The sequence below is a fragment of the Osmerus mordax genome, chromosome 6 (assembly GCF_038355195.1).
Source record: "Osmerus mordax isolate fOsmMor3 chromosome 6, fOsmMor3.pri, whole genome shotgun sequence".
Lineage (NCBI taxonomy): Eukaryota > Metazoa > Chordata > Actinopteri > Osmeriformes > Osmeridae > Osmerus > Osmerus mordax.
The window spans coordinates 2,136,313-2,162,568 of record NC_090055.1 but is presented as its reverse complement, the minus strand read 5'-3'; the positions used below and the strand labels follow the sequence as shown (position 1 = coordinate 2,162,568).

General features: G+C 50.0%; 1 protein-coding gene across 1 annotated transcript; it reads right to left on the bottom strand.

Annotated features, from left to right (window-relative positions):
• Positions 1 to 1,516: 1,516 nt before the first annotated feature.
• On the bottom strand, positions 1,517 to 26,256 carry ephb6 (eph receptor B6). Its single transcript, XM_067237395.1, is given in 24 exon segments — positions 1,517 to 2,935; positions 3,078 to 3,236; positions 3,335 to 3,519; positions 3,869 to 4,018; positions 4,453 to 4,671; positions 5,182 to 5,429; positions 5,602 to 5,647; positions 5,650 to 5,720; positions 6,922 to 6,970; positions 7,106 to 7,224; positions 7,353 to 7,515; positions 7,727 to 7,851; positions 9,324 to 9,387; positions 9,389 to 9,406; positions 9,863 to 10,060; positions 10,062 to 10,135; positions 10,911 to 10,941; positions 10,943 to 11,067; positions 19,399 to 19,518; positions 19,521 to 19,693; positions 19,876 to 19,925; positions 19,928 to 20,047; positions 22,139 to 22,411; positions 26,194 to 26,256. Coding segments are annotated over 24 exon segments (2,949 nt in total). The 3' UTR covers positions 1,517 to 2,829.

The window sequence follows — 26,256 nt, the reverse complement described above, 5'->3', positions numbered from 1 at the left end:
CTGTAAGTCACTCTGGATAAGAGCGTCTGCTAAATGACTAAATGTAAATGTGATAACACATCATTGGTATACTCTATCTGACCTCTCCTAACCAACCCACTGATTTATTTGCTTCCTCACCTGAGTGCCAGTAGGGTAGATCTTCCCAACCTGCATCGCCAGCATGAAAGTCTTGCAATATCATGACTGCCTACATTTCAGAGAACCAGTTCGTGAACTGCAGACTTTACATTTGTCTGGACGTTGGTTTGTAATTGAAAACCAAAAAGTGAGATGAGGTCGTGTACTGTACATTGACATGTCAGCACACACATGGGTCCATGAAAATGACCTAAAAGGCCTGATTTTGTGGTAAAAATATGTCACCTATGGGGTATCCATGTTCATTTAGCATTAAAATGAACTTGCCTTAACTGTGCTGTGCCGATTACTTCAAAAGTTATGTCGTTCTCCCGGACACAATAGTAATTTTTGTTTCAGTTTGGTGTCAACAGCATTGCTCACGAACATGATAATTGTCACATTCCAAAGACCCTAATAGTATGGTAGACTGCTGAAGGTGGTGGTGCACGTGACAGGGCCAGCTGTTCTCGTTTAGACAAGACCAGGGTACAGGTTTTTGCTGCTTTTGAATCAACAACCCCCCCCCATCTGACAAATGTATGTTGTCTATCTTCACAAAAGGATTGCCATTTGATGAACACTGACAACTGCACTTTATAGCAAATTACAAACGGGTTAAAAAAAAACGGATTCCAGGTGCCATAGTTGTATCTTCTAGTATAATCTAGTATGCCCTATATAGCTTGTGACTAAAACTTCGGTTAGCCACAATGCACCGAAGGATCTACAGCAGCTATTGCCGTCAGTCCAGACAACAGCCTTTAGGAAGGCAGTTATTTTCAATTGTTAAACTAATAGCTATTTTCAAGATGCACAAAACCCCATGCTGGAGCGGTGTCAGAGCAACAAGAGGATTTCAACGCGGTCACGCATTTCTCAAAGCATCACAACACCATTACAAGCTCACTTCGCGGTTGCGTCTGTTATTTTTTCCGTTATTTTTATACCTCGACGTCTTATCCTGTTGTTCTTTGGACAGTGGAGATCATAGCTACACAAAAGTCAGCTTTCAGAAAACAAAGGAACTGATAGGAGCATTGTGTCATTTTGCGGTAAAAATGCTGTGTGTTCAGTACACAGACAGACAGATGTCTTAGGTTGTACAGGACTGCTGCCATGTCAGATATTGCCAAAAAGTGATTGCAGGTGATGAAAGACACCTTGTGAACTCGAGTGCTGAACTCAACAGATCCCCTGCTCTGATTGCATCCAAGGGTGCTGACGTGTTAAATCGTGTAGGTCAAATCCAAATGTGACACGCCTACATTTCAAGGCGATTTCAGGAAATGTTTAGATGGAAAAAGACCAAGTAATCTACACCATCGATAAGCATAACAGGTATCTACAGTTGTTTAAATAAAATCATATTCTTTATTTTTACAAATTTGCACAATAGTGGAATAGTGGTGAACACTCAACTAAACACACCTATTCATGTGTAACCTCACACACACTTACATCCGCGCCCACACACAGTTCTTCATTTAAAGCACACACACACACACGGACACACATATAACTCACAAAACATAACAAATCTCCTTCTTTCCTTACACAATTTGATCCCATGTTGTCGAGTAAACCGATTTCACATTCACAATGTTCAAATTAATCAGTGACATTTACTATACTCATCAAATATAAGGAAGTGAAGTGTAAAACGTACACAGAGGGGGGGGGGGGGGGGGGGCTAGCCTAAGTGTGTGGAAGGGTCCTGGGTCTGAGCTTGTGTTTGTAGGACAGGGTGAGGCAGCGTGAGGGAGCGTGAGGGAGCGTGAGGCAGGGTGAGATCTTCTGCACCAGAGCAGCAGCAAACAGAGCTACTCCATGAGACCTCAGTGCCTCCAGCCTTCAACCTCTACAAGAAGCATGCTAACCATCAACCCTTCATTCTTAAACACTGTTTTGATCATCATTTTATTTCCATGTTTTTACATTTTATTTCCTCCTAACAGGAGAACTGCACGCCGACCCCTGCCCTACTATAACCCAACTGGAAGTCACCTACAGAAACAAAGTTTGACAGCAGTGACCAACAGTAGACAAATATGACTAGTGTTTCTGTACGTGACAAATGACCACTGGCTGATTTCAGTACAAACAGCGTGATGATGCAACAAATAATCCACCAATGTTCATGATATCAACAGTAGAAGCAGTCTTTGATTGTCTCTGCAATTGAGAACCCTGTTTTTGAGAAGAAGAAAAAAAAAAAGGTTCACCGTTTTCCATTTCTTTCATCAAGGTCAGTGGTGAGACTTAAGAGAGGATAGGGGAACGAGATAAAGCTGTGGAATAACCAGGACGTCAGAGACTGAGGAGACAAGATGGAGGTGTATACACTGGGGGAGAGAGAACAAGGCAAACAACAGCAAACAAGTGAAATAAAACATGTTTACAAAACAAGACGTTTTTTTTTCTCTTTCATATTGTCCTACTTCGAAGCTTCTCCCTAACCTCGCGTTGCATTAGACTACAACTCCCACAGTGCACCTCTCTGTTGTCTGTCTTCTCGTCAGGTGACCAAAGTGGATTAGGAAATGAAGCCACTGTTTTCATCATCTCCAGCGCTGATCAAATCCATTGTTCATCCCTGAACTCTTCCCCCGAATGTGCTGTTTCCATAGAAATGAATCACTGTGATGTTGGACGCAGAGCCCAGGTGTGGTTAAACCTTGTTGCCCCCCCCCCCCCCCCCCCCCCCCCTCACACTTCCACCTGGCCCTGGGTGAGGTGGGTCCTAAGCTGCTGTGCTGCGCTGACGATCTTCCTCTGGTGGCCCAGAAGGTTCACTCCCAAACCCTGGACATCCCTGGAGGGAGGGAGGGATGGAGGGAGGGAAAACGAGAGAATACGTCATTGTAGAGTCCACAATTATCTATGATTGAACAGATGGTGATATTAAAGCTATTGTATTTATAGTAATGATTGAAAACAGGTTTGGAGAGACTCACTCCATGGTGATCAGGCTGACTCGGTCCAGAGTGTCCAGGTGAGCTCTCTCAAACTCCTCCTTGTACCTGTCCATCCTCAGGGCGCTCAGCCACTCGCTAACTGTCGCCACCGACGACAGATCAGTGGGGGTAGGGCTCAGGAGGGTCTGGGAGGTGCTTCTGGTGAGGGAGGAATTCCAGATTGACCACTTAAGACAAGTTTACCCAGGAAGTGCTGTGTCTTTAAGAGCAGTGGCTGATGGGAGCTGTAGTCTTACCGGGGGTGCTCGGCCTTGAGGGAGGCGGGGTGGCGTATGAGCCTGTCCAGGGAGGAGAGGAGAGAGTCGAAGGCCGGCCGGTCTCCCCTCTCAGCCTGCCAGCACTGTAGCATCAGGGAGTGGAGAGCTGGGGGGCAGTTATGGGGGGCGGGAAGACGATACTGGTCTGCTACTGCCTTCATCACCTAGAGAGGGAGATGGAGAGAGATGGAGGAGAGATGGAGGGAGATGGAGAGAGAGATGGAGGGAGATGGAGAGATGGAGGAAGATGGAGGAGAGATGGAGGAGAGATGGAGGAGAGAGAGCGACAGAGAGAGAGAGTACGAGGGAGAGACAAGAGAGCAAGTGTGTGGAGTGGGGAGGGGGGGCAGAGAGAAAAGGAGGACATTTAACCATCTGTATTTCTGACGTGACCACAGAGAGAGAGAGAGTTGTAGCAGTTCTGTTCATCTGGCTGTTTGGTGTCTCTGTCTGGGTTTAAACTCAAGAAACACGCCTCGCTCCGCTATCGCCTTTTCTGTCCTGACGACTCACTTCCTGGTTGCTCATGTCCCAATACGGCCGCTCTCCGTATGACATCACTTCCCACATCAGTATGCCGAAGCTCCAGACATCACTAGCCGAGCTGAACTTGCGATGCTGGAAGGCCTCTGGAGCAGTCCACCTCACAGGAATCTTACTGCCCTGAGAAAGAGACGGCAAAGGATGAGGAGGGGACAAACGTGAAGAACCTCTCAGACCAGTGGTTCTTAACCCTGGTCCTCAGGGAACCCCTGTCCTGCAAGTTTTAGATGTTTCCCTGCTCCAACACACCTGATTCAAATGCATGTTGGTTACCAGGCTTCTACAGAGCTAGATAACAACCCATTTACAGAATCAGGTGTGATGGAGCAGGGAAACATCTGAAACATGCAGGACAAGGGTTCCCTGAGGACAGGGTTAAGAACCACTGTCTCAGACAGTTTCAGCCCAACAATCAGATCCTCTCGACCCAAACGAACCAGGGGAGGAATTCACCCTCTATGACGCTGACAAACAACAAACAAGCACATCATCTTTTCACAACAGCAGCAGATACTAGAAAAAGCCCCACAGAAACTGCTGTTCCCAGAACGCACCAGTGAGGCAGTGTATGTGGGCATGTTGTGGTCCAGGCCCCTCATGAGGCGCGACAGCCCGAAGTCGGACACCTTACACACCAGGTTCGAGTTCACCAGGACGTTCCTGGCCGCCAGGTCGCGGTGAACAAAGTTTTTCTCTGAGAGGTAGCGCATGCCTGCGCCCACCCCCCGCACCATGCCCACCAGCTGCAACACGCTGAACTGGTCCTCGTTCTCCTGGAGACACGGGGAGGGATGGAGGGGGAGCAGAGAGGAGGGATGGAGGGGGAGGAGAGAGGAGGGATGGAGGGGGAGGAGAGAGGAGGGATGGAGGGGGAGCAGAGAGGAGGGATGGAGGGGGAGGAGAGAGGAGGGATGGAGGGGGAGGAGAGAGGAGGGATGGAGGGGGAGCAGAGAGGAGGGATGGAGGGGGAGGAGAGAGGAGGGATGGAGGGGGAGGAGGGATGGACAGGGAGGAGAGAGGAGGGAAGGAGGGGGAGGAGAGAGGAGGGATGGAGGGGGAGGAGAGAGGCAGTTAAAGCCAGAACAGGAAGAGATGGAAATAAATAATCTACGCCATCAGTTATGGCTAAAGAACTGTGTGAGTTGTAGTTTTTCAGTCACAAAAAACGATTATTTTGTTTGACGGAAACAATGACTCGTAATGGATCGTTTTTTAAGGCTGAATGTAAACGTAAAGGCTGTGGATGGGAGTTGTAGTTCTTTTGTAGTTCTCTGTGGCCTCACCCTGAGGAAAGCATCCAGGGGTCCGTTCTCCATGAACTCTGTGATGATCCTCTCTGGAGGGCTGTGGGTCGCCACCCCCTCCAGCTTCAGCACGTTGGGGTGGTCAAACTGGCCCAGGACCCCCGCCTCGCTCAGGAATACGCCCTTCTCCCGGTCAGTCACCCCCCAGCGCAGGGTCTTCACCGCCACCAGCAGCTCCCGCCGGCCCAGCGGTCGGTACCTGCCCCGAGATACCTCCCCAAACTGGGCTAAGGAGGGGGAGGAGTTATGGCAATCATTTGACAGTGCAGTCTTCATCAACATGTCAATAAAAAAATCCCTCACTTCACTACTGTTTTTCAGGATAGATTTCAATCATCACTTTTACAATTTGTTTTACAATTTGACCCCGCGGCTGACCGAGAACTTTAGGTCTCCTACCTGCACCAATCACCTCCTCGATCTTGAGGTTGAGCTGGGTCAATCTCACGGGGCAAACTCCTTGACCGCCTCACTGGGGTCCTCGTACGTAGAGGGGTCCACGTAATACTTCACCCCACCTGCGGACACAAACAGTCCAGCATGCGAACAGTCAGCTCCAGGTGAACACTCAGCACCAGGGTGAACAGTCAGCTCCAGGTGAACACTCAGCACCAGGTGAACAGTCAGCTCCAGGGTGAACAGTCAGCTCCAGGTGAACAGTCAGCTCCATGTGAACAGTCAGCACCAGGTGAACAGTCAGCTCCATGTGAACAGTCAGCTCCAGGTGAACAGTCAGCTCTATGTGAACAGTCAGCTCCATGTGAATAGAGGATGAGTTACCGTTACAGTAACAGGAATCCTCCATTCTCTTGCAGCAATTCCCAACCGTTGCAACTTCGCGGCCCACTGGAAATGTCAGTTGGGCTACCGTCGACTTGCCAAGCGTAACTGTTGATGTTTCGGTCATGATGAATTAAAGGCCAAATGTTGTTTTAAAATTGTACATTTTTATAATCATTTACCAACAGAAAATATTAATATTTATTATTTATAAATTTTTCATATTTTAGTTTTCATTGGTTTGGCGGTCCACCTGCATTACCCTTGCGGCCACAGGTTAGGAATCGCTGCTCTGTGTTTGTGTTTTTCTTGCCCAGTAACAGTGTTCTGACAGGCTGGGAGTCTTATCACCGAGACAGGATGTGACATCGTTAGACCAGGCCATGTAGCACGTCAAGGCTGACCAATTGACACACAGGAGACAGACAGGATTTGCTGTAGCTCAAAATTCACATTTCTTTCCTCTGATCTTTAAATCTCATCCTTCTCCTTCCTCCTCCACCCCCTCTCTAACCCTAACCCTTCGCTCTTCCTTTTTTACCCCCCCCTCTTGTCGGCCTTCTCGATAGAACCTCACCCCTTACCACCACATTCCCTCTCTTTACCCCCCCCCCCCCCCCTCCACCCCCTCCTGCAGATACCCATGGCGGAGGGCATTAGGCAGGGTCAGCGCTCCCATTCTCCTCCTCATTGCTCCGCGGCCAGCCTATTCAGCATCATGTCAACAACACTCCAGTCTCGGGTCTGGAGATGATCACGAGGGGGTGTTTACATAAACACCAGGCCCGGCTGGGGCACAGTGGCCTTGGAAGGGACACTTGTCTAGTCCACGCTGATGGGGCCCATTTCAAAATGAAAAGTATGAACGCAGCTGTTTATGGATGTAAACACAGAAGTACGCACACACACCTTCACACACACACACACACACACACTTACCTCTGTTGCTGATGTATCTTTGGAGTCTGTCGCTGTAAGGCTCTCTCTTCTTTTACTGTAAAAGGAGCGAGAGAGAGAGAACGGATGTTTCCCCTAGGTTGTAATAAGCGTGTAAATGTATGTGTCCCTGGGTTGTATTAAGCGTGTAAATCTGTGCGTGTCTGCGCCTCACGTGTACAGTGACTCACCTGCGAAACACAAAAACAACAATAATCGCAGCAACAACCAGAAGGAAGGCTGCCCCGCCCATAACCGAGCCGACCAATAGAGGCAGCCGATTCTGGATTTGCTTGGAATGCTCTTCTGGGGAAACAGGAAGCCCATTAGAACACCTGACACTGGTGTGGATAAGGTACAAGCTAAGCATAGTGGGATGGGACCATGGGTTTGTCTTGTGTGTGCCTATGTGTGTGTGTGTGTGTGTGTCGTACCCAGGGCCAGGGTAGTGAAGTAGATGGTGTGGCTGTAGGGGCCGTAGCCTCTCTCATTGCGTGCTCGGATCTGGAAGGCGTAGATGGAGCCTGGAGCCAGAGAGTTGACGGTCACCGTGTTAGTCTCACTGTACACACTCACTGCACTGTCCTCATCTGAACCCTGATACACAGAGGAGAGAGAGGGAGAGAGAGAGAGAGAGAAGAGAGAGAGAGAGGGGAGAGAGAGAGAGAGAGGGACAGAGAGAGAAAGAGAAAGGGAGGGATAAAGTGAGAGATGATGACAGCCAGAAGACGAAAATACAGGAGAACATTTGATCTGTTAACTTGTGTGTGTGTGTGTGTGTGTGTGTGTGTTGTGCGCCCGTGCTTACCTTGTCATAGTATCTAAGCTGGTACTCCAGGATGTCACCATTTGGTCTGTCAGGCTGGGGCCAGGACAGAGTGATGGAATCTGGGGCACGGCTCATCTGGTGCAGCATGGGGACCTGGGAGGGCACTGAGGCAGAGAGGAACCCTGGTGAACCCATTGTGCTCACCACACTGAGGCAGAGAGGAACCCTGAGGAACCCACTGTGCTAACCACACTGAGGTAGAGAGGAACCCTGGGGAACCCACTGTGCTAACCACACTGAGGTAGAGAGGAACCCTGGGGAACCCACTGTGCTCACCACACTGAGGCAGAGAGGAACCCTGAGGAACCCACTTGTGCTCACCACACTGAGGCAGAGAGGAACCCTGGGGAACCCACTGTGCTCACCACACTGAGGCAGAGAGGAACCCTGGGGAACCCACTGTGCACACCACACTGAGGCAGAGAGGAACCTGGGGAACCCAGTGTGCTCACCACACTGAGGTAGAGAGGAACCCTGGTGAACCCACTGTGCTCACCACACTGAGGCAGAGAAGAACCCTGGGGAACCCACTGTGCTCACCACACTGAGGTAGAGAGGAACCCCTGGGGAACCCACTGTGCTCACCACACTGAGGCAGAGAGGAACCCTGGGGAACCCACTGTGCTCACCACACTGAGGCAGAGAGGAAACCCTGGGAACCCACTGTGCTCACCACACTGTGCAGCAGACACATCCACCACTTGGGGGAAGCATCACACAGAAGGTGGAGTCAGCTCAGTGCAAGTAATCACAGTGTCGGTGTTCCCAGGTTTACTGAGGCTGGGTAGCGACTGATCCATGAGTGGTGTGTCAGGTGTCTCTGCTATGCTGCTGGGGTTCAGGAAAGTCATTTGCCGTGCTGATTCTTGTCGAATTCGCGAGCTACTGAAACGTAATGCTTCTGACATGATTCTGACATGACCTGACTACATTATCTGTCTTGTCTACATTCCTTTCCTCGAGTATCTTTTCTCTTGTACTTCCTTAAGTAGTCTCTCTCTCTCGCTCTCTCTCTCTCTCTCTCTCTCTCTCTCTCTCTTCTCATCTCTCTCTCTCTCTCTCTCTCTCTGTCTCCCTGTCTAGTCCTTCCTCTGTCACTCTTGAGTGTAATCTGAACAGACAGAATGTCGTGACCTGGAGCCACCTGAGTGCAGAGTGCAGAAGCAGAAAAGATGGAGAGGAACAGAGCGAGGGAGGGAGGGAGGAGGGAGGAAGGAAGGAAGGAGGGAGGGAGGGAGGGAGGGAGGGAAGGAAGGAAGGAAGGAAGGAAGGAAGGAAGGAAGGAAGGAAGGAAGGAAGGAAGGAAGGAAGGAAGGAAGGAGGGAGGGAGGGAGGGAGGGAGGTAGGTAGGTAGGAATAGACAGAGAAAAGAGAGGGAGGACAAACAAACACAAGTGTATATAAACCTATGGCAACAGATGGACACTCACAGATAGCCAGACAAACAATTCACAAAGAATGCAATGTACAGGAAACAAACACACACACACACACACACAAACACATATCTGAGAGGAGTCAGGAAGCCCGACTGCTTCTCCCATCTCCGATTGGAAAAGGGAAGAGAGCGGCTCACCTGATTGGCTGGTGGTGAAGTTGATGCTTCCGTAGCGAGGCGGGAAGGGGCTCAGTGACGAGACCATCGTTAAACGCTTGCACCTGCTCGTCAACAACAGGAAGGCACGACAGAAAACATTCAATGCAACTTTCAAAGCCTTCCTCCTCCTGATACATCCATGGATAAAAGAATATCTGGTTGAACACTGCTGTCCAAGCATTCGCAAGGTTACTTAAATTTACATTTAGTCATTTAGCAGACGCTCTTATCCAGAGCGACTTACAGTAAGTACAGGGACATTCCCCCGAGGCAAGTAGGGTGAAGTGCCTTGCCCAAGGACACAACGTCAGTTGGCATGACCGGGAATCGAACTGGCAAACCTTCGATTACTAGCCCGACTCCCTAACCGCTCAGCCACCTGACTCCTACTTCAATTGTATTTATTTTCAAGCATCGCTACGGTTATAATAACAGAACACCACCCCTTCAGCCTGGCCATATGATTCAACCATGCTGGAAACCTTGGTACAGGGAGCAGGTGTTGATTGGGTGTGTACCTGGATGAGGTAAGTGACTCTGGTCAGCAGGTTGTTGAGGGTGACTTTAGTCTGTCTCAGGTGCGTCTGGGAGGGGGTGAAGGTGACGGCCTCGCCACACCAGGAGCAGGAGCTGGGGTTGCTGAAGGTAGCCGAGGGGCAGATGCGGCACACCACCCCGTACCACGCCTCGCCACGACCGCCCATGTCCACCGGGGGGGCGCCAGCGGAGAGACACGCCGCCATCACCGCTCTCGTACTCCCACGAGAGAGAGACCGGAGCGGAGGGCGGCCCTGAAAGAGAGAGAGAGAGAGAGAGAGAGAGAGAGAGAGAGAGAGAGAGAGAGAGAGAGAGAGAGAGAGAGGTGGATATAGATTTAGAGAGAAAGATATGGAGAGAGATGGAGAGAGAGGAGGAGAGATGAGGAGAGAGAGGAGAGAGAGAGAGAGAGAGAGGAGGAGAGAGATAGGAGAGAGAGAGAGGAGGAGAGAGAGTTGGTGAAATAGAGATGGTGAAATAGAGAGAAATGGAGAAAGAGAGAAGGAGAAAGAGAGCCAGACAGATATAGATGAGTATGGGGGGGTAATACATATTCCATGCACTGGGTGTTTTAGCTCTGAATAAAAGCAGCTGCTGAATGACTAACACATCAAAGTGACGTAACCCAGAGGAAGGTGAAAGCTTTTTAATCAAGGAGAAGAAACAAAGCGATCCAGACTGTTACATCATCATGCTCTTAGTAAATACCTACCTCGCCTAAGTCTGAACAAAGGTAACAGTATCAAAGTAGTGTGATAATCCACTCACACTTAACTAAACACACTATCTCACACACACACACATTCTCTCTCTCTCACACACACACACACACACACACACTCTCTCTCACACACACACACACTCTCTCTCTCACACACACACACACACACTCTCTCTCTCACACACACACTCTCTCTCTCTCACACACACACACTCTCTCTCACACACACACTCTCTCTCACACACACACTCTCTCTCACACACACACACACTCTCTCTCTCTCACACACACACACACACACAGCTCACCTGTGCAGGCGCTGGAGTTGGCGTCGGCAGGGCGCTCGGTAGAAGCCGCTTCGACACTCACACAGCAGTGAGCCCTCCTGACTGGTGCGGCTGTTAGGCGGACACGCCCAACACGGAACAGAGCCCAACACCGCCTTGAAGAAAGCCACGGGGCACGCTGAGGACACACACACACACGCTCAGACACCAGCCCTCACTGCACACCTGAACAACCCTACCATCCAGATGTTAGATAGAGAGACAGAGAGAGACAGGGAGAGAGGAGAGGGAGGGAGAGAGCAAGAGAGAGAGACAGAGGGAGAGCAAGAGAGAGAGAGAGAGAGAGAGAGAGAGAGACAGAGAGAGAGACAGAGACAGAGAGAAAGAGAGAGACAGAGAGAGAGACAGAGAGAGAGAGAGAGAGACAGAGAGAGAGACAGAGAGAGAGAGAGAGAGAGAGAGAGAGAGAGAGAGAGAGAGAGAGAGAGAGAGAGAGAGAGAGAGAGAGAGAGAGAGGGAATAAGTTTCAAATTTATTCATGAAGCACATTTATAAACAAGACGTGTTGTAACCGTGTCGTGAAAGAAGAATGAAGAAGAAGAGAAAGAGAGGGAGAGGATGAGAGAACGAGACAAGATGTAACACAGTTATTACAGTGTCAGGGACAAAATGGACTCATTAAAGACAGCTCACGTATTGTTCCACTGTTATGTGAAGAGCCTCTGACTCAACGCGACGCCCTTAATCATGTTAGTCATTATAACCTAATACTTCATATCCAGCAACAACAATTCACTCAGTGTTTTATAAATCTACAAAAGTCCACGGGGGAAAATACTGTCTCTTCTCACAAATGGAATGATTAAATAAGAACAATTAGTTTAATATGTAGCCACACAAATCATATTATATTTTTAAACGAGAGTAAAAACCTTTTCAACTGCACCGAAGAGCAGACACAAGCCCGTCTCCCTTCAGACCAGGCTACCACCCAGTCCTACAGAACACCCTCATTTAACACCCAGTGATGTTCTTCCACTGACTGCACAGCACAGTACAGTATGTTTGATCCAGTCATTAGTCTAGTACTCAAGGCTATCTGCGGCACCATGAGGACAAGCTGGAGAACGGAGAGAAACAGATAACGTGTCATGTGATCAAGCCTGCTATTCATTACATTACATTTTACATTTAGTCATTTAGCAGACGCTCTTATCCAGAGCGACTTACAGTAAGTACAGGGACATTCCCCCCGAGGCCCCAAGGACACAACATCATTTGGCCACGGCCGGGAATTGATCCGGCAACCTTCTGATTAATAGCCGGATTCCCTACACACTCAGCCACCTGACTCCCCCTGAGAGCCTGATTGGCAGAGAGGGTCAGGTGGCCCTGAATATACATTCCTGCAAAGCGGCATGTCAGACACACAGTCATAGATACTACCCACCCCAGGTTCCCTGGCGTACAGACTCCAAGGTAGGCTGATTGTGTTGCCCGTGGCTGTCTACAGTGGAGTGCTGTGGACGCGTGCTCAGAGTCTGAATCAAACCATCAAGCAACGACAAGTCTCGCACACACAGCAGCAGCTCAGAGCTGCAGCTCAGGGCTGCAGCTCAGAGCTGCAGCTCAGGGCTGCAGCTCTGAGCTGCTGCTCAGGGCTGGACGGGGGAGTGTCTGTGTCTGTGTCTGCAGGTGAAGCATGGAATCTGTCAGAGCAGGGTACTATGGTAACACAGACAGCAGGTGTGTGTGTGGGGATGTTGTAATCCCGCGAAGAGAGATAGTGTGTGTATGACGCTAAGCATAACACAGCACCTTAACTAAGTCTCCCTAGAACCGTGGCTTTTGATTGGGGAGGGAACGTGTCTGAAGTGTCTGATCGCCGTGGAACAGCATGTGTGTGTGTGTCTGAGGAGTGTGTAGGCCTGCATGTAAGTGTGCAATGGACACGGTGCCCTCAAAGTTCCGCTCTTCTGAACTCGTAGCACGTCCTCTGACCTTATCCAGATAACCTTGTCACGACCATGTACCACCTCTAGGCTTGACGGGCGGTGTGTGTGTGTGTGCGTGTGTGTGTGTGTGTGTGTGCAGGAGGAGACAGGAGGAGGGTGGAAGAAGTGGATACATGGGAGGGGATGTTTAAACAGATAAAAGGCTTTCTGTGTTCTCACTTGTGTGGGAGAGCTAGATTCACTCCAACACAGGCGTGAAGTGGGGGAGAGGGCACAAGAGCTGCAGAGAGGGGTGGGGGCTGGAGAGGTAGCACACGGGAAAAGAGGAGGGAAGAGAGGCAGGAGAGGGTAAGTGAGAGAGGAGGGTGGGGAGACGGAAAGAACAGCAACAAAGAAAAAGAGAGATGAAGATGGAGGGATGAACTGAGGGAGGAGGGAAGAACAGAGAGAGAGATGGCACAATGGAGGAGAGGAGGAGGACTGGGAGAGGGAAACAGGAGAGGGAGGGTAAAGAGACTGGTGGAGGAGAGAGAGAGAGTGGTGGAGGAGAGAGAGAGTGGTGGAGGAGGAGAGAGAGTGGTGGAGGAGGAGAGAGAGAGTGGGGGAGGAGAGAAAGTGGTGGAGGAGGAGAGAGAGTGGTGGAGGAGAGAGAGAGAGTGGTGGAGGAGAGAGAGAGAGTGGTGGAGGAGGAGAGAGAGTGGTGGAGGAGGAGAGAGAGAGTGGTGGAGGAGAGAAAGTGGTGGAGGAGGAGAGAGAGTGGTGGAGGAGAGAGAGAGAGTGGTGGAGGAGAGAGAGAGAGTGGTGGAGGAGGAGAGAGAGAGAGAGTGGTGGAGGAGAGAGAGAGAGTTGGAGGAGAGAGAGAGAGTTGTGGAGGAGAGAGAGAGAGAGTGGTGGAGGAGAGAGAGAGAGTTGGAGGAGAGAGAGAGAGTGGTGGAGGAGAGAGAGAGAGTGGTGGAGGAGAGAGAGAGAGTGGTGGAGGAGAGAGAGAGTGGTGGAGGAGAGAGAGAGGGCTGGGAAAGGGAAAAGGAGTTTCAGAGATGGAAACTGCTCCATCCATCTTTCATGTCCTCAGAACACATTATCAGACGTGTTCTCGTACGGCTGTGACACTGAACACGGCTTTCCTACAAAACCACCCATCGCCAACGACAACCCTGCCTTCCTGTTCGCTCCCTCCCACCTGACCCTCTCAGAGCGCCTGCCCTCTGCCCTCTCTCTCTCTCTCTCTCTGCATGCACCCCCATCTCCCCCAGTCCTCATCCCCTCTGTTAGCACACAAAGGAAGGTTAATACAGCTTATAGCCATTAGATGGAGAGGCACGCATGACTTTACATTATCGTGGGACAGGGAGCGAGAGAGGGAGGACAGAGAGACAGAGAGGGGGGAGGGGAGAGGGGGGAGAGGGAGGCAGAGAGACAGAGAGGGGGGAGGGGAGAGGGGGGAGAGGGAGGCAGAGAGACAGAGAGGGGGGAGGGGAGAGGGGGGAGACAGAGAGACAGAGAGGGGGGAGGGGAGCGAGAGAGGGAGGCAGAGAGACAGAGAGGGGGGAGGGGAGAGGGGGAGAGGGAGGCAGAGAGAAGGAGAGTGAGGCAGAGAGGGGGAAAGGGAGGCAGAGAGGAGGAGAGGGAGGCAGAGAGGGGGGAGAGGGAGGCAGAGAGGGGGGAGAGGGAGGCAGAGAGACAGAGAGGGGGGGAGGGGGAGAGAGGGAGGCAGAGAGGAGGAGAGGGGGGAGGGGAGAGGGGGGAGAGGGAGGCAGAGAGGAGGAGAGGGGGGAGGGGAGAGGGGGGAGGGGAGAGGGGTGGAGAAGGAGGGAGAGGAAAAAGGGTTGATGATAATCACCCACATTACAAACAGCCCTAGACACTGTTAGGGTGATTAACAGTGATGGGGAGAGGGGGGGTGGGGAGTATGACAAGAGAAGAAGAAGAAGGAGAGGGAGAGAAGACGAGGGAGCATGGGAGATCTAGAACAGGGAGGTGGGTGGGACAGTGAGAGAGAGAGAGAGAGAGAGAGAGAGAGAGAGAGTATTCTCCAAGAAAAATAAAATAAAAAGTGGGAAATTATAAAGAGGGAGATAAAGAGAAAGAAACATAGAGAATGGGGAAATAAGGGAAGATAAATAGGAATAAAAAGAGAGATGGCAATGAAGTGTGTGATTTGCCGTTGACATGGTACTTGGTATTTAGATCACTGACCCAATTTCTCCCTTTCTGCCTCTCTCTCTCTCATGCGCTCATTCGCTCTTTTGCTCCCAGCGTTATAATCTGACAGGCATACACACACACACACACACACATTCTTCCCAGCACAGATGCAGCCATACACAGGAGAGACATGGGTACACATGGTTCCATGAGCAAATGTGTCCTTCCATCCTGCTGTCTTCTCATCTTTTATCTAGACCCTTTCTCTGTCTATTTTTCTCTCTTTCTCTCTCTCTCTCTCTCTCTCTCTCTCTGTCTCTCTCTGTCTCTCTCTCTTTTTCTCTCTCTCTCTCTCTGTCTCTCTCTCTCTTTTTCTCTCTCTCTGTCTCTCTCTCTGTGTCTCTCTCTCTCTCTCTCTTTTTCTCTCTCTTTCTGTCTCTCTGTGTCTCTCTCTCTCTGTGTGTCTCTCCTCTCTGTGTCTCTCTCTCTCTCTCTCTCTCTATTTTTTTCTCTCTCTCTGTCTCTCTCTGTCTCTCTCTCTGTGTGTCTCTCTCTCTCTGACTCTCTGTCTCCATTACATATGTGTCCACTGATGACAGCCTATCACTTTTGACGTCTAGCAAATGCGGCCGAATTGAATCAGCAACATGTCCTAATCTGTTCCATTTCCCTGGAAGCCCCCTATAGTCCAAACCCTTATGTAAACACAGCTCCTGCTTGATTGGTTGTCTAAACAAACTGATTAGAACAACAGAACAAAAGGTTGAGGTGAGGGCTCTAAACCCAGGCACAGTGACCACATCAGTAGGCCAGGTTCAATCCCAGTTCCGGGAAAAAGGATTTGGCCAAAAATCCTTTAAAGTGATATGTTATAAACAAATGATCCCGTTATGGAAAGGGAAAAATCGACTTTGGTTTGCGACCTGTCCTCAAAGTATCCTATTTGCAATCCTCAAGAGCAGCCCCTGTTACCAGTTGTAGAATTAACCCCGGAATAATCCATGAACTTCATTTAGACCGACCAGAGTTGACCGACCAGGCAAATCCAAAAGGTCACCCATGTTCCACTGAGAGTCTATAGGCCTCACTAACACAGGAAACAAGTTTCCCTTTTCTCACTGTATCATGTTCAGAGGTGCGATCCATGAGGATGCCTTAGGACTTGGGCGAGGGCTGGCACAGTGGTATCGGGGCGCGTTACGTCACAGGGAACTGGTCCAAGTCTACAGGAGCCCCACCTGACATCGTCAGGGTTAAGACGGTTCCCGGCTACAGAACCTCCCAGCCTTGAGTTCCGGAATTCCAAAGCTTGAGTTCCGGAATTCCGAAGCTTGAGTGTTCCACGCGTGGTGAGACCGGTGTTCAGTCCTGAAGGGTCCATCCTACAGAGAGAGGAGAGGAAGCGCCTTTGGAGAGGATGTTTGGTGGACGACGCTATGGGAGATCATGCGTGTGACTCGAGGCCTGCGTGGTTGTGCCGAGCGAGGAGGATTGTAAAACAGCCCCCTGGTTTATGTCCGGGTGAACAGGTGTAATTGTGTCTCATGCTCAGTCGTGCTTCTGTTTCTGCATTCTGTCCTCTCTGGGATGCGAAATGTCAAAGACAGGAGAGCAGACAAGGAGCCAGAACCCTCATCATCTGTTATATGAAAGGGACAGACACAGCCTCGTGTCACCGTCACTATGGAGACACGGCACAGACGAAGGCCTGGTCTGAGGCACAGAAGTCTGAGGCACAGACGAAGGCCTGGTCTGAGGCACAGAAGTCTGAGGCACAGACGAAGGCCTGGTCTGAGGCACAGAGGTCTGAGGCACAAACGAAGGCCTGGTCTGAGGCACATTAATTTCCATTATTTTCCATTACTGCCATACTTGACTTTACAGTCTGCTGTTGAATACATGACCTATAATGACAGGGTTTCATGTAATTGCTTTATACAGTTTGGAGTTGTTGTTTTGTGGACATGGTGTATGTTTGTTGTATTCAAAAAATGAACCAGGTACCTTTCAGCTACCACAAGCGTAATGAATGAAATGGTCTTTTTGCTGCAAGGATTCAGAACTGTTGCCGAAAATGGTTCATTTTGCATTTTTTATAGAATCCGGCTGACTCTTTGCTTCGCTTAAAAAACTCAAACACGTCAGACTTCACCGAATAATCTCTTAAGACGGGCTAAGGGTTTTAGCCTTTCCCAGTTGACCTTTTAACTTTTCTCACAGAACTTTCCAGATTTGGCCAGTGTTTGCATGACAAGCCTCAGTCCTCACCGTCTGTCTCTCCGTCACCATTCCTCAGACGCCCCGCGGACGGCAACAATGTCGACGTGTCACTTCCGCCTCATTGGTCACTGGGCTGATCAGTTAACCATGATCAGATGACGGTTGGGCTCTGGCCCCCTCAGAGCAGGGTGGGCTGTTCCCGTCCATCTCGGCCCTACTCCCTCCCTCCCTCCCTCCTCGCGGCCGTAGAGAGATTCTGGGTGGTTATTTGTCAGTAAATATCAATCAGGGCCCAGACAAACAGCAGGAGTGACGAAGGGGGCACGGATGTAAAGCAGGAGAGCATGAAGACATTTCACAGATGACTTGGCAACGCATGAGGATTAATTGGAGCTGGCTACCCTGGGAGGGACTCCATGTACGGGAGTCTGGTGCCAAGCCACTCAGATCCTGCATGTACCAGACGTTCCATCCTCAACTGTCCCCAGCACACACACGTACACACACACACGCGCAGACACCATGCACACCCGTCTGTGCGCAAACGACACACACTTCTCACATACATCTCTGTCTGTTCTGCTCAGGGCTCCCTCAACTCTTTATCCTTACTTTTTAGGGATTTCTGCTTGCTCAATTCCTTGAGTCAATTAACTTGTGTCCACTTATCTCCCTCCCCCCTCTCCATTCCTCTTTCCCCCTCCAATCTCTCTCTCCCCCTGCGGTTTCTGTCACTTGTTCACAGACGAGTAGCCATTACATCACTATGACCTAAATGTGTCACCCTCCCTCTTTCCCTCCTGCTCTCTCTCTCTCTCTCTCTCTCCTCTCTCTCTCTCTCTCTCTCTCTCTCTCTCTCTCTCTCTCTCTCTCTCTCTCCTCCTCCCTCCCTCTTTCCCTCCTGCTCTCTCTCTCTCTCTCTCTCTCTCTCTCTCTCTCTCTCTCCCTCCCTCCCTCCCTCTTTCCCTCCTGATATCTCTCTCTCTCCCTCTTTCCTTCCTGCTCTCTCTCTCTCTAACTCTCTCTCTCTCTCTCCCTCTTTCTCTCCTGCTCTCTCTCTCTCTAACTCTCTCTCTCTCTCTCTCTCTCTCTAGATTGCATTCTCTCACTTGTGCGCTTTCTCCTCCCCTTTTCTCGTAATATTTCTTCCCGTCTTTCTGAAGATTTACGTTTTAAAAGTTGTCTTTTCAGATGCCGCCAGGCCAAGCCAGGCCAGGCCAAGCCAGGCCAAGCCAGGGTATCCCTGACTACATTGTAAATAAGGCCCCTAGCTGCAGAGTGTGGATGGCTTCTGGGTTTGTGTGTGTGAATGTTTGTGCGCGCGTGTCTCTGTGTTCCTGCCTTCCTTCTCGGTATCTCTGCTAATACGCGAGGCCCAGAGGGACTTGTTGATGTAGTTGTTGAGCATTTGCTCTGACAAGCTCTCATCTCCTGGCTCCCTCTAGCCCAGTGGACTTCCTCCTCCTGTGTGTTCTCTACACAAACAAAAAGATGGAAGCAAAACACAAAATCCCTTGCCGCACGCAAATGTATTCACAGCCGGCGCATACTGTACATTATTGAGTACAGCAGACAATCCTTCACTTACATTCTCAGAACATCCAACACACGTACACACACACACACACACACACGTACACACTCCTTACCCTCTAATTCAAACATCAGTGAGAATCAGAGGGATGTAAACTCCGGATGATGATCCAGATGGTTAGTGACACATGGGAACAGGAAGAGGACAACAGGAAGCAGGGTGGACGCAGTCCAGGAACTCCCAGGAACCAGAAGCCTGTTGGGCTTTCAGTGCACGTGAAGCCCTTGTGAATATAACCCAGTCACTTGTAGCCCGCCAGATAAACATCTCAAAGACATACGGGCTAGATGAAACGAGGGCACAGAAGACAGACGTAAACCACCTCCACGGAGACGGGAGTGACTCGTGTTTCAGGGTTTCGGCACCTTTGGGTCATTTAGCAGACGCTCTTATCCAGAGCGACTTACAGTAAGTACAGGGACATTCCCCCGAGGCAAGTACGGTGAAATGCCTTGCCCAAGGACACAACGTCATTTAGGCAGAGCCGGGGGATCGAACCAACAACCTTCTGATTACTAGCCCGATTCCCTAACCGCTCAGCCACCTGACTCCCCCCAGACAAGTGTGGGATTTCAAAGCCAAGTTGCTGACTCACCCAGGCAGGCTGATCCGTTAAAGTTTGGCTCGTAGCCCTCGTCGCAGATACACCCTCCCACTGGCACCATCCACTCTCCCTCGGCGTTGCAGTGCATGCGAGGGGCTGCCCCCCCCTGGCCTGGCTGTGGGGAACGCACCTCCCGTTCACGGGAACCAGGGCGGTGGGCTCCGCCCCCGAGGGCGTGGCCGGGAAGGACGCCAGGTACCGATTGGTGGGCGGGCATCGTCGGTAGAAGATGGAGACGCCCATGAGAGACACGCAGGCACCGCTGTCGACCACGGCTAGGACGAATCTGAGATCGGACAGACGGACAGACGGACAGACAGCTGTCATGTGCAGACACATCACATCAGAGCAACTGTGTATCTCACATCTAACATCTAATCCCATGCAGGTACAGAGGCCGGGATCTACCCTGGACCTGTCAATCGGCATGACTCTCTAGGACCCAGGGGATCGGAGGGGCAGGCCTACCCATTGCGAGTGAGCGGGGCGAAGCTGCGGGTCTTGATGTTGACGCTGGCGGGTAGCGGTCTGGCTGGTACTGGTGCGGCAGACTGGGCTCCACCTTGGTAAAACTCTTGTCCGCCGCTATGGTGTCGATCTTCACCCAACCCTCCCTAGTCTCCTTCTCACCACTGGATGGCTGGAGAGAGGGAGGAGAGGAGCGAGGGAGGAGGGGGAGAGAGGGAGGAGAGGAGCGAGGGAAGAGGGGAGAGAGGGAGGAGAGGAGCGAGGGAAGAGGGGAGAGAGGGAAGAGGGGGAGAGAGGGAGGAGAGGAGCGAGGGAAGAGGGGAGAGAGAGAAGAGGGGGAGAAAGGGAGGAGAGGAGCGAGGGAGGAGGGGGAGCGAGGGAGGAGAGGAGCGAGGGAAGAGAGGAGCGAGGGGAGGAGAGGAGCGAGGGAGGAGAGGAGCGAGGGAGGAGAGAGGTAGGAGAGGAGCGAGGGAGGAGAGGAGCGAGGGGGAGCGAGGGAGGAGAGAGAGGGAGGAGAGGAGCGAGGGAGGAGGGAGAAGGACAAGGGGGGGGGAGAAAGATGGATGGTGGAAGGGTGGAGAGTTAATTGGGAGCCAAGGGAATGAGGTTGAAAGTAAAGTCAATGTAAAGAAAGTGGAGAGAGATGGAAAAACAAAGATTTTGATACGGCAATGGATAAAAGAAGTGGAAATAAATTAAGGAGAAGAGAGAAGGGCAGACTTGTATGGCGGTGGTGTGGTCTAGTGGGGGAGGGGGTAGACAAAACACTTTGTCCCAGTAGCTCTTAGTGAAGGCAGGTATAAATATCTAGGCTTTAGCATAAAGCATTTCAGTATATCCAGAAGTCAGTTCAGTAGTCAAGCAATTTTACAGACAGGTGAAAAATTCTGTATGAGCATTTCAAATGTTTGTTTATGTACGTTTTCAGTAGCATGAATGCGTGCGTGAACATTTCACATTTGAATGTGTTTCCTCTGTGTCTATGCGAGCATTTCACATATGTGGACTTTTCAGTAGTATGGCTGTGTGTTAACGTTTCATACGTGTATGTGTTTCATACGTGTTTGAGGACAGTCTGAAGGATTTCCTAAACGGCCCCTCATGATTAAATACTCGTGCCCCCGTGGGAGTGTGCCGAGTTCCCTCCAGGACGCTGGGCTTCCTGCCCTGCCGTGACAATCTCACTCTGCAGTTTTGCTCATCAGGCTTTTATTTGCATTTTTAAACAGAATCTCGCCTTCCCCGAGGAGAAATGTATTCCTCTACAAGAGAGCACTCTGTAGTACAACACGGAACCTGACTCAGTGAGGTTTTTGTATTTTCAAAATGCATCCGACAAAACAACTGTGTAACTCAGGGGCGTAGGCCAAAACATATTTTTGGGTAGGCATGGAGAAATATGGATAGGCATCTTTTCAGTTCTTTTACTTATTTACTTTGCGATGTGCACCCAGTGCATAATTTTTCGTACATATTTTCGTTTTTGGGTAGGCCTTGGATCAGATTGGGTAGGCCTGTGCCTTCCCAGGCCTACCCGTGGCTACGCCTCTGCTGTAACTGCCCCCAACCGGATATTTCCAGCCCTGAGGATAAGTAAAACAATCGCAGATGGAAGAAAGATGTGAAGATGAAGTCGTAGCGTCTTCCACATCAGAGACATCTTTTGTGGGAGTAAACTAATTGCATACTGCAATACCACATCCTAAAATGAAAACTATAAGACAAAACCACTTTCTGCCACTGATGTTGGATAATACGGTGACCGCACGGTCGTTTGTTAACTTGTTTGTTTAGTGCAGGAGTCGGTAAGTAACTTTGGCCTCGGGCCAATTGTTTTCTAAGCCATTCGATGGCGGGCCATAACATAATCTGAGGCTAATTTAAGAAACCTACTGATCAAAAAAATGGCACTGAAAATTGCGACTGTCACGTGTCTTGTTGTACCAAAGGCAACCGCAGTTTTTTTTTGCCGTGCTACTCAAAATCATTCTGCATTAATTTGAGCACAAATACAGTTTTTTGAGCCTTTGAGCCTCTTGAAAGACGCCTTTTCCACCCAACTTTGGTCTTTTTTTTTTTTGGGGGGGGGGGGGGGTGTGCTAGCATCTTGGATACACTGCAGGTGTCTGTTACTCTGCCTCTGTTCCAGCAACAACGTTCATGCCCTATCGTCAATTATGTATTTATAGTGTGTTACAGCTACCTTTCCTGAGAGCCAAACATGTTGTTGTTGATAAGTCTTATTTGTTTGTATGTTTATTACCTCTGCCGCCCAAGTCCTCTCCAGCTCTCTCTGTGAGTCGGCCTGCTTGTAGTACAACGTGAGAGTTTCCCTGCAGGAAGGCGAGGGCGTGCGCAGGCTCGCGCAATCCCGCACTGAGAAACGCAGCGTCACGAACACGCGGGGCGCCGAGTAGCGGAACAGGAAGGGCGTGGCCAGCCAGTTGTCCTGTAGACGAGGGTTCTGGTTGACGTTGCATACCTCGAACGTGCGGATGAGTCTCCCACGGTCGTCCAGAACACTGACCTCATCCCACTGAGAGAGGGAGGGAGGGATAGAGAGAGAGGGAGAGAGAGAGAGAGAGAGAGAGAGAGAGAGAGAGAGAGAGAGAGAGAGAGAGAGAGAGAGAGAGAGAGAGAGGGAGGGAGGGAGGGAGGGTGGAGAGAGAGAGAGGGAGAAAGATAGAGGGTGGTGGGGGAGAGATAAAGACAGGCGCTTATAAAAAGGCATGAAGCAGTTTACTAAAAACAAAAATACTGTGCAAAGACCTTTTCTATAGCTGAATTGAAACGGGATTTTATACGTCAAGAAACAGATTCTATACAATGTTAACTTTACATGCTGCCTACATAAGCATGCATTACGTACACACCAAGCAGAGAATAGATAGTCATAAGAGGGGTTATATATGAACTTCATTAACAGATGATACTCGTTTGCTAAAAGCATAAATCGTATACTAAATCGAGGTATATTAGTATATGTTGAATCTGAGACCACACAGAATGTCTCCCTATTCCCTGCAGTCTTCATATGTTAAATCTTGGTTTACAGATTTAACATATGAGGCTGACACTGAACTCACTGTTACAGGATTGAGTATAAACACTCTCATTTACGTTGTTTTGGGTGCAAATCAACGTGCTGTAAACAGTGTCTTAAAGCGAGGGTGTAGAGGGTGAGAGTGATGCATCATGGGATAACTCTGAACAGCTGAAGACCAAACCACCCTTTAAACACACACTATTCATGAGTAACTGGTGACTATGGCTCAGGACGGCGGTATGTTCCATTTGAATGCGTCAGCAAATCGCAAACTGTCTCTCTAACAGTTTCTGTGGCAGCATTCTAGGTCACAGAAAAAAATCCTGTTTTTAGAATTTTGTTACCGAGGACAACCAACGCATAGGCTGTAGTACATGAGATGCAAATTGTATGCTACCAAGGAGACAGTCAAGCAGCTTAAAGAGTATGCAGATGTAAGGTTTCTTTTCAGCGATTACACAGTGAGATGATCTTCTGTTTGATAAAGTAATGTGGAAGCCAGTGGAGCCTTGAGTGACAAGCCTAACATTGTGTTTTGTGATACAGTGGTTTTATGCATTAGGCCTCATTATCATTATCGCCTCGGCAACAATAGCAAGTGGACAGAAGGTCCTGACACCTCTCAGGGTGTTTGAATGCAGCGTGTGTGTGTGTGTGTGTGAGAGTGCATGTGTGTGTGTGTGTGTGTGTGAGAGTGCATGTGTGTGTGTTTGTGTGTTAGAGTGCACGTGTGTGTGCGTGAGAGTGCATGTGTGTGTGTTTGTGTGTTAGAGTGCACGTGTGTGTGTTTGTTCATGTGTGTGAGAGTGCATGTGTGTGTGCGTGAGAGTGCACGTGTGTGTGTGTGTTTGTGTGCGTGAGTGTGTGTGTTTGTGTGTTGTTCTGAGAACAAATGATGAGGAGACCCTTTGCTGTCACAAAAAAAGAGAGAGAGAGAGAGAGACAGAGAGACAGAGAGAGAGAGAGAGAGAGAGAGAGAGAGAGAGATAGATAGATAGATAGAGAGATAGAGAGACGGAGAGAGAGACAGAGAGAGAGAGAGAGAGAGAGAGAGAGAGAGAGAGAGAGAGAGAGAGAGAGAGAGAGAGAGAGAGAGAGAGAGAGAGAGAGAGAGAGAGAGAGAAGAGGTTGCATTCACATTCGGTGCATTTTGGAGTAATGATAACATCAGCAAAACAGAATAAAGAGCCCTGAGAGGTGGAGCCTGTCAGAGCGACAGAGAGAGAGAGCTGTTTCTCCGACACTGTAGGCAGTGAGTAACCCTGTGTCATGTTGGGAACATTGGGAGGGAGGACACAGAGAAAACTAAATGGAGAAACAGAAGGAAGGAGCACAGGCGAGAAAGCAGGAGCTTTTTCAACTCCTCCTGTTTGTTGGTGGAGAAAGAGAGAGGGAATAAGAGTGGTGTGACCCCCCTGGTGAGCTGAGGACATGGAGAAGAGAAAAGACAAGTAGGAACGACAAAAGACATGCTGGAGTCAAGGTGGCTGAGCGGTTATGGAATCGGGCTAGTAATCTGAAGGTTGCTGGTTCGATTCCCGGCCGTGACAAAATGACGCTGTGTCCTTGGGCAAGGCACTTCACCCTACTTGCCTCGGGGGGAATGTCCCTGTACTTACTGTAAGTCGCTCTGGATAAGAGCATCTGCTAAATGACTAAATGTAAATAATGGGTGAAAACCTGAGGATGGCAGGAGAAGGGGGGACTCAAAAACACTGTGTGTGTGCCTCAGTACTGTATCTTAGAGGGCATCGCTCTCTTCCTTCTTTCTCTCGGGAGAGGAAGAAATAGACAGATTGGGGAGGGGGGGGAGGTCGGGGAGAGAGACGACTCATCGCCGTGATTTAATCTGAATCGAAATCCCAAAGAAAACACAAAATCTCCACGGCGACAGAGGACAGGGAGGGGCAGGGCCCCAGACACGGTGAAGGGCAAACGGACCGAGAGGAGGAGGGGGGGGGGGATGAAAGGAGGGAGAAAGGGGTGGAGCGGGGAGTCACGACTAATGACACACGAAAGGGCAAAGGAGAGGAGAGGCAGGAATTTGAGTGGAGAACGGACAGAGGCAGAAAGGAGGGGAAGGGGGGCAGGACTTTCATGCCACCCGAAGGCAAAAAAGGGTGGAGGGGAGAGAGTCATCGCTACTGACACACTGAAGGGCAAAGAGAGAGGAGGACGAGGAGGGCAAGCGAGGCGGGGGAGGAGCGGAGAGAGGGAGAGGGAAAGGGAAGGGTGGATTTGAAAGAGGTAAAGGGCTTGCTCCTAGGTCTCAGAGATGGCGGAGAAAACGAGAGAACAGGGAGGCGGAGGGCAGGAGGATGGGGTCAGGAAGGGAAAGAGGACTGAGAGAATATCTGCAGGCCCCTCGAGCAAGAGAGAAGATCGGAAAAAGAAAAGTGTGGACGGGGTTAAAGGAAACCCTCTATCTCTCTGTTTCCCTCTCTCCTCCTGTCTCTCTCTATCTTCCTGCTCCTCTTAGCTGGGTGCCTCGGGTCAAATAACCATATCTCCATCTCAGAAGCACTCCTCGTGTCGGCTGCTCTATAAAAAAACACACTCATGCAAATGTATGACTTCACAGTCGCTCCTACACTCGCACACACACACAAACACAAGCACCCGCCAACAAGCACACATAAATACAACACACACACAGACGTTTACAAAGACAACCAAACACATGCAAACACAAATTTTGCAGACCAGTTTTGCATCCTCCCCACAGGTTCTGATGGTTACGCTACAGCCCTGGTATAGCTCTGGTGTGGCCTTGATTATAGTTAGGCGACACTGTTACTGCTATACTGTTACTGTTAAGTAGTAGTTTAATGTGAAATAAGGTCATAGAAGAACTGGCCATATTTATTGAATCCTTGATTGACAATACTTTGGATAGGTCCATGTGTCAGGCTACATGTAGTCTGCTTGGATGTGCTGTGTCCTGCAAGACCATTAATTTCGCCATAATAGTAGTAATAATGATTATTTTAGTTATGGTGGGCAGTGTTACAATGCAAAATTGTGTCCTAGTGGAATTATTTCCATTGACTACAGTTGCTTGACATGAAGATTCATTCACGCACAAACACACAAACTGCGATGCGACGCAAAGGGATTGTACAAACTCCACCGTAAAGCAGCTTATGAGTGGAGGATTAATAAAGCAATCTGTTGGCAATCTCATCGATGATAATGTCTTCCAGTCATTTGTGACCTGGAACCCAAAGCCCTCCTCTCCCACTGCTTGCTCTCCCGCCTCTCTTCAGCCTTACCCCCGTGTCCGGATAGGTGGTCCAGCCCAGCTCGGAGGTCGACTCTGTGGTGTCCAGCAGCAT